This window comes from Panthera pardus, unplaced genomic scaffold, assembly GCF_024362965.1.
Source record: "Panthera pardus isolate Hobbes unplaced genomic scaffold, ASM2436296v1 HiC_scaffold_24, whole genome shotgun sequence".
Taxonomy (NCBI): domain Eukaryota; kingdom Metazoa; phylum Chordata; class Mammalia; order Carnivora; family Felidae; genus Panthera; species Panthera pardus.
Genome location: NW_026526810.1, coordinates 3808104 through 3820790, shown reverse-complemented (window position 1 = coordinate 3820790; position 12687 = coordinate 3808104). Strand labels below are relative to the sequence as shown.

General features: G+C 44.9%; 1 protein-coding gene across 4 annotated transcripts in view; it reads right to left on the bottom strand.

Annotated features, from left to right (window-relative positions):
• SLCO3A1 (solute carrier organic anion transporter family member 3A1) overlaps positions 1–12687 on the bottom strand; it is a 311249-nt gene that overhangs the window by 18802 nt on the left and 279760 nt on the right. For all 4 annotated transcript variants that reach the window (XM_019460169.2, XM_019460168.2, XM_019460170.2 and 1 more), the window contains one exon: positions 9830–9894. In XM_019460169.2, the coding sequence (XP_019315714.1) occupies positions 9830–9894 (65 nt within the window). The remainder of the gene's footprint in view (positions 1–9829; positions 9895–12687) is intronic.

Genomic DNA, 12687 nt, shown 5'->3' with positions numbered 1-12687 from the left:
CTCTTTGAGTACTGGCATCTTCAGGGATGGGAAGCCCCACTTGGGTTTGGTAGCACTTTAACCCACCATTGATAAAAGGCATGCTTCAACACTGGAGAGGCCTAATTGCTTCTTTAAAAACAGCCATGCTTCAGTCTTCTCACCGTGTATTACCGGAAGACAAAGACCTTGAGCATCACACGTTGCAACCTGGACTTTTTTCTGGAGGTGTCTTTTCCAATAGACAAGATTCTGTTCAACCTTGCCAGTAAGGCACTGTTGACCAATCCTGTGCTGACAAACACCAGAGAACAGACTCCTGGATCCATGAGACCCCTCTAAAGAGAGCACCACAGCCTGACTGGACCTGCACGCCATCTGATGACCTGAAAATCCGGATTTCCCGGCCCCGGAGCAGACGACATCTGATGAGATCTCTGGATCAGGCCTGTTAGAAGGTTCGGGGTTCACAGGAGTTTCTTTCATTTGGATATTAATGGACTCCTCTGGAGTCTTACCCGAAATTCATGGTTTCTGAATTTTTGACTTTACTGTATTAGTAATACACCTATGTTCCAGCAGTTCTGAGATAACAATGCTGCTTTTCAACATCTTTGAAGTTTTGCTATTTTGCAAAAAGTTCACCAGCTATTGCTTCGTGTTTATACCTGCACTGTATCTTCCCAAATGCACCCGGTTAATTCTTCCAGGAGGTTCCTGCAGTATCCCCTATTCTGTTCCCATGAGTGATTTCAGTGGGGACTCCCAGGAGGTACACGTGACTCTGGGGTTTGTCCCCATACGAGGGATTTTCCTTCCCTACGTGGGAGTAAGTGCCCACAAATATTTCTCATTGGCTACTTTCAGATCTAGGATCTTGTTTTAAAACCATCACATAATTTGGAATGGTCATGTTACTTTTGATTCTGTACTCGGTGCCTGTCAAACCTTTGTAAAAATGCCATGACCAATAAGGACATGCTCTCTAGCACCTACAGTCTTGATAAATATGGACTACAGATGGAAGTGGTCCTTGCGACTCGAACGGATCCCAGTAGTTTCCCATCTATACAATTTTCCAAGGACGAGTGATGTAACACCCAGGAAAGATCCTTCCTGGCACTGAGGGACCAAAAAAGGCCACTGAATTGTGAAAACCAGACTCTTGCTCCGTGATGCGTTTGGAGAAGGATCTTGATCAAAAGGGGGAAATGTGAAAATTAATAAAGGGACACCTCACTGAAATGGAGTGGGAATAAAATGGGGAACCATCCTACTCAATGTCAATTACAGGAAGAGCTGTTCATTATAGACCCCAACAGAAGAATCCTCAATTACAGGTCCCAGGAGGGAATGAAGTGCATTGCATCTCCTACAAGAAACTGACTATCTCAGCCACGGAGGAAGCATCACCTCCCAACTTCCTCCTCTTTCTCTATAAAATAATGTTCCTCTCCTTTGTTTACAACGGGACCTGCCTGTGGTGCTGCAGTGACTTTCAATTCTTTGTTATTCCTGAATAAACCCATTTTTGCTGGTAAGTAACTTTTATTTTTAAGGTTAACACAGTAACTACTGTCTATTAACTACCCCCTCTCCCCGGCACTGTCGGGGGGCACTCTGAATGTATTAGGAGCCCCCGTCCATAACCCCATAACACTCCCTATCTTATGGACAGAGAAACTGAAGCTGAGAGAGATTAATTATTTGTCTCAGGCTTGACATTTCAAAACCCCAAACCCAATAATCTCCTTCTTACTAATTCAAAGTTTGTTGATTTGAAGCGAAGATTTTAGGGCTCTTATCAGGGATTTCCAGGGCTACAGAAAACATCTTATTTACCCTGCTGCTAAGCTCCTGGGAATAACTGGCTTGCGGAAGGCTGGTTTTGAAGCTTTCAGAGGTGAAACAGGGGTTCTGATCTTTGCAAAGTGTGGAGGGGGAAACCCACATACAAGGAGGTTCTGATCTTTCCAGAGTGCTCCCTTCTCCAGGGTTATTAACGCATCGAGAAGGCTGGGAGACTATTTTGTAAGCAAACTCAGTATTTTGCAGAACAACTCAGGCAGATACTTGTCAGAAGAAAGAGCTGACAGTTGCCCTTCTTCAGAGAGAGAGAGCTCACATCTGAAGGTTGCTCGGTGGTGGGGAGAAAATGAGAGCTTTGGGACCTGAGATCACGTACTCTGGCTTCCAACTCTGCCACTTGGGAACCTGCCACCGTGGGAAGTCACTCCACTCAATCTCGGTCTCATTGCTTATTAAAATGGGCACAAGATGCCTCCCTGTACTAAATTTTTATACAGATCGAATGAGACGGCATTTCTGAAAGCCCCTCGTGTAGTGGGCTCTTAACAAATCCAGTTCTGTTCCTGTTCTTTGGATACCTGGAGATGTGCCCTCTTTTAAATCACCATCTCCAGAGAAAAGAGTTGCAAAATACTCTTCAAACCAAGACTCAGAGAATAACCCTAACTGGCAAGACTCCTTCATGTCCTAAGAATAAGTCTGTTTTGGAGGATAATCAGCTGCTTCCAGAAGGGGTGCCAAGTGGATAAGGTATAGGACCTATTCCTGCTCTGAGCTTCTTCATTCTGTTATGCCCTCAGTTACCTAAGGAACGAGGAGGGAGGGTGATGATGGTATGGTATTCTAGAAACTGTGTGTTTCCTCCCTGGAGGCTACGGTAGCCTCCCGTCCCTTTGCCTTCCCTTCTCCCTATGTCTCCTGGGGAGACACTCACGGATGGAGTAGGCATGAACTTGTGCCCCATCACGGAGACACCGGAAACCCACAGTAGGTTGGGAAGGGTACCCGGAGGCTCCGTGCTGTTATGTGCTATTACAGAGAATATTAAAAGGATTAAATCTTTCTTCCTATTACACTCTGGTCCCAGCTGCAGCCATGTATGTTTATATATTTCAATGCAAAAATTGCAGTACTGTTCAAGGAAAGGGTCTCTGTTTTCCTGAAATCTATTAACGGAGATTAAACCCCATGGTTTTGTATTTTGGCTATTTAATTCATTCCCTGCCGCCCCTCCCCCGCCCCCCCCCCCCCACCCCGGGGTTGAAAAAGCTGGGCCTATTTATACTCTTTGGTGTAAACTTTAAAGATGAACTTAAAGGCTTTTGTAAGGAAAAGAAATTCACCTACCTTTTAGGGACAAAATGGAAGCTGAAAATTACTCTGGCATTTACATTTCAAAACGTATCCGTTCCTCTCCAGATTACCTGCCAAGACTTGAAGTCACCGTGCAATCCCTCTTCAGCCTGATTAGAATTACTGTCCTGACCAGCACAAGCCGCTGAGGGGGTGGGCGAAAAATAGATTCTCTCTGCTTCAGCAATGCCAAGAAAGAGACTGGACTTTTGGCACTGGCCAGCATTTTGCACATAGGCACCTGACATTCACTTTTCTTGAATCGGAGAGGTTGGGTGATGCTGCTCTGCTCTCATTTTATCCCTGGGCTCCATGTTCAAGTCACTAAGGCTCAAATAGCCTACCCACACCCATCCGGCCAGTAGTGGCAGGGCCGGACTCAAATCCTGCTGTGCCTGACTGCAGAGCAGTCCACGGTGAATATGTGATGACACCTGAGTGCAGGTAGGGAAGCAGATCCTGGGTGATGGCGGCACGTGAGGATGTCAGACCCGTCGTTGCTTAATGTTTGATGAACAAGCAAATAGACGCACAGACGAGTGGGAAGGGTGTTCCATGCATTCCACCCATTGTACCCCATCCCGATCCTCCCAAGGCTGGGCGCATGGCTTCTCATCTGGGGCTTCTGGCACACTGCGCTTACTTCTTGCAAAGCACTCATTTAATGGGTTCATGTCTCCCACTTGCCTGTAGAACTTCTCTATATTCACGACTTCATGGTAGGAGCTCGGCAAATGTTTGATGCACCGTATCAGGAGCTTCCCAGATGTGCTGCTCCTGCAGTACCTTCATGGATCACCCAAGATCTGGGGATAGTCTGCTTGGGAATGACACCTGGGTCCAGACGGGCACCTTGAGATTCTCAATGCTTTCTGCTTAGCAGGTGCTCTGAAAACTAAGAGCAGGCGTTCGTGGGAGGAGAGTCTGTGGTGGCCAGCCCAGCCCCAACAATACCTTTGAGACACCTGACAGATTGCATCCCCTGCCCTATGAAAGCCTTCTCCATGTGCCCCGTCACTGAGGCTGAAATTCTCTGCTGCACCTTGTGCTTCTGTTGGTTCTCTCTTACTTTCATATAGTTAGATGCGGGGTGAGGGGGTTTCAGTAGATGTTACCTCCACTGTAGGCCTCCATTTGTCCTTGCCTCTTAAGCCCACTGCCCTGCTCTGGTTAGCCGCTTCTCCCTTCGATGCTTTGATTAGTTGTGCCACACCTCACAGAACCTCCGTGCACCTTGCTGCCAGGCTGATCTCCCTAAATCAGAGCTCTCAACGTATATCCAGTCTTCTCTAAATCTGTCATTCACTCCGCACTGGCAACTACTTAGCCAAGTAAAATCTCTTTTTCCCTTGAGATTCAAGGTCCGGACCCTTTTAGCCCTATATATTCCTCATACCTGCTTCATTCTCCCACTGGAGCCCCCTGAGGGCAGGATGCTGGCTCCTGAGTATTTTTACATTCTTTGCAGCATCTTGAACAGTGTCTTGGGTGTAGCAGGATCTCAGCGACTATTTGTTTCCATTAATTTTACTTAGCCTAACATCCAAGGCACGCGGTGGACCCCAGGGGCAAGATTCTGGATCAGGTCTTCAAGCAGATGGCTTGCCAACACCCAGAGAGAAAAGCAGCGAGCAGGCATTTGCAAAAGGATGAAGAGGGACGGATCTGACTGCATCGGGAATTCTGCTCGGAGGAGACCATTCAGTTTACTCTGAATTTACTGACGTAGTTCAGTGCCCTTCTCCGCCACTCGATTTCTACCAGAAGCCTTGGGCTTCTCCACAGACACCAATGCGGTTCTACACCCTGGGCTTTGTCATGTTTCCCTTATCCAGCTGAGGTACCATAGTCCATTTAACCCCACTTTGGTCTTCTTTAATTTCTTGGCCCCACACTCCTTCCATTGATACAACCAACCGCGTGTTCCCACTTCTACTCCAAAGCTGCTGGGGAAGCTCACAGAGCCACACTGACCCCTGACACTACAGTCCCTGCTCTATCAACTCCTTTCCACTGGCATTTAAAGCAACAGGAAAAAAATAGTCTCCCATTCACTTCTGGGTCCTACCCTCTCTCCTTATACTCTTCATAGCTAATTACAGTAAAACCTTGGATTGGGAGTAATTTCTTCTGCACAAGACGTCAAAACATTTTTAATCTTTAACTTGATAAATGAGCAATGTCTTCCAATAGGAGTAGTACGTGACGCTGCATATCACGTGATCACAACTGAGCCAATGGTTCTCTCTCTCTCCTACCCCTCCCCCCATTCTCTCTGTGGGATGGTGGGTGATCATCTCCCACGCTCAGATGCTCGGTCTCAGGCCATGATGTTTGGCAGAAATCAGTGATTTTTCAGAACATTGGAAGGTGCCCACAGCCGGCTCTAGTGTATTTTTTGTCACTTCAAAGCACCTCGGGACAGTCCTTTGCTTCTCCATCAAAGAGTAAGCTTAGAATGCTCTGCTTCATGCTAGGTCAGGCTGCCTGCAGATAGAGACCCTTTCCTCTGCTGCCTTATTGCCAGTTACATTAAATACTGTATATGACAAGAGTTTATCAATACTGTACTGTAGTCAACATCTGTTAGTGATAATGAAAGTCGTCCTACTCAATAACCCTTCTCTCTCTTGTTGCCCTCGCACCAGCCACGAAGGTTTTCAAAGGTAAGTGCAGGTTCATTTGTTTATTTTTCTTTATATTTTCTACTTTCTCAATTACTTTGTATTATATCACAGTATTGTAATCATTTTCATATGAATATCTTTGGGTTGTGGAATGAATCACCTGAGTTTCCATTATTTCTTATGGGGAAGTTCGCTTTGATATATATGCAAGTGCTTTGGATTACAAGCATGTTTCTGGAACGAATTACGCTCGCAAACCAAGGTTTCACTGTATCTGGAAAGAGTGATCTCCCCATGCTGCCCCACTTCCTCACGCTCTCCTAAGGGTGGTGCATCAGAGATTGGCCACTGGCCACAAGTGGCTACTTAAATAAAAATCAGTAATTAAAATTTATAGAAGCCAAGTACTCAATAGCCACATGTGATGCAAATATAGGGCATTTCCATTATTTCAGAAAGTTCTACTGGACAGTGCTGGCCTATGCCACTCCCAAAGTCCTCTCCCTCCTAGTCTTCCTGTTTTAGTAGGTAATGTCCCCATTCATCATGTGATCCAAGCCTTTGTAAGGAGCTGTCATTGTGGTTTCTTCCCTCTTACATACTGCAGCAGGTACACTTTCACTCAGAGACCAGGCCTCGAAGGTTCTTCTTCCACCCGCCCCTCCCCAGCCCAGGCCATCAGCTACTCTGTTAGACCAGCGGCTTACAGTTCAGTCCGTACATTCTCATTGTCCATACAGTGGACCATGGGCGTTCCTCCAAAACACAACAATCTGGTTAAAGACCATCAATAACTTCGTTTACCTGAGAGATAAAGGTCAAAGCTATCGACAGGGCAGCAACCCTTCCAGGTCCTGTTCTGACGGCCACCCATCCTGTCCCATCTTTGGCCAGTGCCTGCTTGTGCTGCACACTCTAGCCACACTCGACTTCCTGTGGCCCCAAACATGGTGCTTCCTCCCAGGCTTGGACTTCCGTAAGTCCCTCCATTATAGCCCTCTCTCCTCGCTCATCTACATCACTCTTGCTCAGTCTTCATGTCTAAGGCAGACGTCACACTGTTTCAGACCCACACCCCTGCCCCATCCCAAGGCGAGGTGAGGTGGCTCCTCCATGTGTCCCCAACTGCACCTGTGTAGACACCATCACCAAGCTGTGATGCTCATTACCCATACAGGGCCAAGCACAAAGGTCGACAATGTCATGGAAGCCGATTTCTTGGTTGACCCCTCGTTAACATTAACTGGTGGTTAATCACATCGGCTGCTGCTGCAGGAAATGGAATCAGGCCAACAGCAAAGACTTCTTTGATAAGCTTCTTTTAAGTAAAAGATGAAGCTGTCCTATCCTGCTAGAGCAGAGTTCTCCAGACTGATTTGTGACCCATAAATGGGCAACAAAATCAATAGACTGTGTCATGACCAACTTTTTAAAAAGCATGAAACAGAAAAGAATACACACATATATTAAGGGTATTTTTTGTGTGAGATTTTTGTTCCAGCTATATTAATGTATATGTATGTGCACACTGGCCCATAATGTAAAACATCTCTCTGGCTGGGGATCAGTCACAGAAGTTGAAAAATACCACTATAGATAATGCCTGGTTGATTATTCGTGGGGCAGACATATAAATAATGGAATTGCATGAGGGCAACATACAATGATCTTAACAGCGTCACATTATATGAGCTCTATAATTTTCCATTCTGTCTTCAAGTACCCTCTAATTTTCATTAACATTTCAGAAATATTTTACAAGCCTTTTTTTTTCCTTTTATGCCATCAAATTATTCTGAAGGGTAACTTTTTTTTTTTTTTTACCTGCTATATTGAGCCTTTAAGCGTCTGTTTAGAGGTGGAGATTCTCCTACAACAACCCCACAGACGGGGGATTCCCACCTTCCCTGGTGAGCTCGCAAAATGACTACTAGGAAGTCATACCCACTTACCTGGGTATGGTCAACAGAGATCTGAACCCACTGGGTGTGCTCGATAAATGTTAGTGCGTTGAACGAATGTATATGCAAAGTGGTTTCACTATTTACAGAAATAAGGGTCCCCAACTTGCTACCTGACGTTACACATTCAGGTATCTATTTATCCATCCAAGTTAGGGCAACAGGGGTAAGGCAGGATGATGCATGCAGACTTCACCCTCCCGAGAAGAAGAAAAGAATCAACCTAACCATTACCCCATGATTATGGAGTTCTACAGGGCACCAGAAGCTCCCGGAAGGCCCAAATGTTTTAGTTTGAATTCCTACTAAACTTGTCTTAACTGAGTATCTTCATACCTAGAGCATTTCTGTTTTCCACAAAATCGACGTAAGATAAAAATGCCATTTAGGTCTCCCTAGTTACCCACCTACAAGGATTGATAATCATCGGGAGGACTCTGAGACCTTGTCCTGGGCACAGCAGGATGGATCACAGGGACTGACTAGAAATATCTGGCTACAGGTGGAGAAGGGAAGTGAGGAGGTGCACACACCCTGTACTTACCATTCTCCAGGAAGGACCTTGTGAGTGGATCCTTCATATTCTTCCATATATTATACAGCAATTCACCTCATTATAAAAGTAATAGGTACATATGGGGCACCTGGGTGGCTCAGTCGGTTAAGCGTCTGACTTCAGCTCAGATTGTGATCTCACAGCTCATGAGTCCGAGCCCCGCATCAGGCTCTGTGCTGACAGCTCAGAGTCTGGAGCCGGCTTCGGATTCTGTGTCTCCCTCTCTGTCTCTGCCCACCCCCCTCCCCCACCACTTGCACTCTGTCTCCCTCTCTCTCAAAAATAAATAAACATTAAGAAAAATTTTTTTAAGTCATAGGCACATATATATTCATTCAAAATTTTAAAACCTCTAGAAAATATTACTTATAACATAATCTTATTCAAAAACAATAATATACCATGTTTGTGTTTAGCTTTCCAATATTTTTCCATGCTTATACTTTAAAAACACTTTAGTATATTATAGACCTTGTCCCCCCTCCACATGTCATGTGCCCTTTCCAAGTCTATAAATACTTTTCAGAATGTTAAAGGGGAACATCAATCTTACTGGGATTCCAGATCATAATGGATGTAACTAATTCCAGGCTGTTGGACATTTGAGTTACGGCCAATTTTTCATTTTTTACAAACATTTTCATAAACATTTTCTATAGCTAAGTCTATGTGCTCATCCACAGTTATATATTTAGAATGAGTAGTTTAATTTTTACACTGAAAATACAGGCCATGGTTATCTCCCTTTGCATATTTATTTACCATTTAATGCCCATTAAAGAAGACCACTATTATTCAAGGAAAAAAAAATGTTACCCTGTCTTGATCTTGGCTTTGACAAAGGGATGTTCATAAAGCAACAGAAGTCTAAAGGGAGAAGGGTCAGGCAAGCCTGGCAGCTGGGTTATCTGGCCAGCCTTTTCTGCTTCGCCCCAGCCTGTCCCAGGACCGAGGGAGAACCATGGAATATCCCCATCCTATGTTTTCTCAACTTAAAAATGTCAGGGTTAGACTGAATTCTTTTTATCCATACCAAACCTTGGAATACAGCTTCTATAGCGTGAAGGTCACATCTGCCCCATCCTGGAAACCCAAGGTAAACAAACTCAATCAGTTTGGAAAAATTTAAAGAGATCAAAGTTTCCATTTGTGAGACATTGTCAGAAGACTTCTCTGTCCTAGCCGGCAGCCCATAATCGAAGCATTTCACAAGCTGCTCGGGGGGTTGCTCAACGAGGGAGCCACATTATACCATCAAATGGTTTTCTCTTTGGTGCCATCACTTTCCCTCCTTATGCTGGTGAGAATCCAGGGTGGCACCAAGACAGGGATTATATAAATGAAAACTCTGTGGTATCCAGAGACTGCATAGGTCTAAACGCAGAGCAAAATTTACAGACTTAAGGTTTCTCTTGTTTATTAATAATTATACTTCATAGAAGAAAGAAAAAGACAAGCTCAAGAAGTGGGACAAATTCACGCATATTTACTCACCTGGTCATAAGCATCCAATTCATTATTGAGGGAATAAAGAGCATACATACCCAACAAACGGAGGAGGAGGAACAGGACTCCCAGGGCGTAAGACTTGAGTTCAGGGCTGACTGTCCTACATGCAAAGAGATGAAGAGGAAAAAAAAGATCCTTATCACTCCTCTTCAATTAACAGACCCCAGAGTCATCTATTGCTGTCCATCAGAGCCATTCTCTAGAAATTAATGGGTTTTTTTGTTTTTTGGGTTTTTGGTTTTTTTTTGCTTTCTCTGCCTAAAGTCTGATAAGTAACTGCACTAACAAGATAAGTTTAGGAAATTAACAGTGGGTTTTTTTTTTTTAAATAATAAGGCTAATCTTGTCATTGGGAGGAAGACACGCAAATGTGGTCCCTAAAGTCTTCATTTAAAGGCATTTTACTTTTGCCAGGACGGGCAAATATCTTAAGTTGATAGAATACACATATTGGGGAAGTACCAACTGGGAAGACCATTTCTCTGAACGTTTCTCAAACAGCCAGTGCTGTGAACACCCTTGTGCTTCTCAGGTCATTTTGTGATATCAACCAGATGATCCTGCCTTGGCACCCCAGATGGGCCACTTGCAGAATAATCCGTTTGACTACATCCAGTTTCAATACCCCTTGGTCATGGTTCTTTGTTCTGAATGGACTCAATCACCCTGGCTTTGGTTTATCCAGAATAGTCCCTTAGAATGACCCTCTCGCACATTTTCTAGCCCACTCTCAGAGTGTAACGTTTTCTGGGATGAGCGTGACAGTAGACGGCGTTTAGAAATGATGACCAATTCTAGACAGAGGGGCCCTCATGGCTGATAACCTCTCTTTCGTAATGCCTCTTACTCTTGAAACGAGTATTAATTCAATGCTTGTCCTCTCTGGGCCCAGGGACTCTTTGTATCTTGTCCATTGTGAGTGCAGTGATGATGCACTGAGTAACATATATGTGGGTGGATCGGTGGGGTGAGCACATGTCTCCCACTCATGACCCAGACCGGCCCTATCTCTGGTGGGGTGGCGAGGGAACATGAAGAGAGAGGTATTTGACGGACTACATACACGTATCCTTCAGGTAATCTTGGACACCACGGGCAGAGAAACTTCCTCTTATCCCATTCCCATTGGGAGTCCCTAGGGGAAATGGGGAGGTAAGCACAGTACTATGTCTCCTGGAAGGACCTGGTTAGGCCTAGAGCCAGACCAGTGTGGCTGAGACTTTGTAAATCCCAGGAGCACTTCACTATGGCTGAAAGACCAGGAAGGCTCATGCAATACAGGGAGGACCTAGGCAATCAATTCTGTAGGAAATAAATGTTAGAAACCAAGTTACATTGCAATAGGATATCTAAGTCCACTAGGATATCTAGTACCCAGGACTTAGTAGATAGATAGATTGACTGATAGATTGAGAGATCATTTGTCTATTAATCTATTTTAGCTAGAATTAGATTCTAGCTAAATGACCCCAGGAATCATTCATCCAAACATCCAATGCCATCCATCCAATGACCTGGTTTGAGCCTCAGTGGGCATGTCTTTGGCTTGTTGGAGAGTGGACCAAAAGACACTGTCAAACTAAAACGAACAGAGATGTAGGTTTCGCAATCTTGGACATATTTCTAAGATTTTCAGTGAAAGCTATAAATGTGTTACTCTTGGGGAAACACCCATTTCTTCTCAATTGTAAAGAGTGGGATACAGGCAAGTAGGTTAAGACTTTCATGGAGTGATGGGGAAACCACTCTGGCTGATTCAGCCAGATACGTGTACAATGTCAATGATGAGATCGATGTTTCTGGACAGAAACACAGCCAGCTCTCTTTAGAATGTGCATGTTACAAAATCCAAGTTCTTCGGAGCTATTATTGGCTCCATGGTTCTGGTTTTTGCATACCCACTTGAAGGTATTAAGTTGAAAGACACATAAATAAAAGCAAATTCTCCTTTTCAAGAAAACGTGCTGGCGTAATGAGCTAGAATATTTATCACTTGAAATCTGATTTCCTTTTAGCTATCATGTCACTAGGAATAAAATGAGCAAGGTGCTAAGATCTCTCTCTGTTCATATCCTGTTGAGGAACTTGTTCCCATGGGGGAATCTTCCTTCTCAGATCTACTTAGGAAGAAATGGAGAGTTCAGGTCTGAATGTTATGGAAAGTTCCGGGCAAGGCCAGGGATGGGATCTGAGGTCTACAACTTACTAGCTGATGACCTCGAGAATACTGCTTGCTTAACCACTCCCCGGGCCTCCTCCTCTGTAAAAGGGGAATGGCAATAAGGATGTAAATGTAATTAAAACAGGAGCTCAGTGCTGGCTCTGAAGGGGGGTGCAGCGGGTGTTAGCTTGTATCCTCACCTGTGGATGTTCTGAGAGCTGCTGTTTCGTGGGCTACAGTGGGGCCGTCACTCTGGAATGGGGCAAGGGCTGGCATATACCTGGAAGGTGGCCTAGACTGTGCCCTTGTGCTGTCTGGAATACCTGTGATGGCCAAATGGACTGGGATAGTGACAGAATAAGGTGCTACCCTGGCCATCTCGACGGGGACGACGTGCGAGCCTGGGCCTCGCACAGAGCACAGGGTTATGTGATGGCCGAGGCCCAGCCTAGGTCACGTAGGCCATCTGTTGCTGATCTATTTAAAGGAATCAAATGTTTCCCGAAAATCCCCAAGAGCTGTTTCTCAAGCTGAGATTTCGAAGTGATTAAGATTTCAACTTTCTGTGTTTGGTCTGCCAGTCACAAACAGTGAGCTGGTTTTTGCACAGAAGTCATGGGGAGAGGAAACCAAGGGACTAGTCACTGCGAATGGCCGTGAAGGTCATTGTTCCTGAATCTTGGCACCTTTTGTGGGTGACCAACACAATACAACTTCACAGGGATTTCTAAA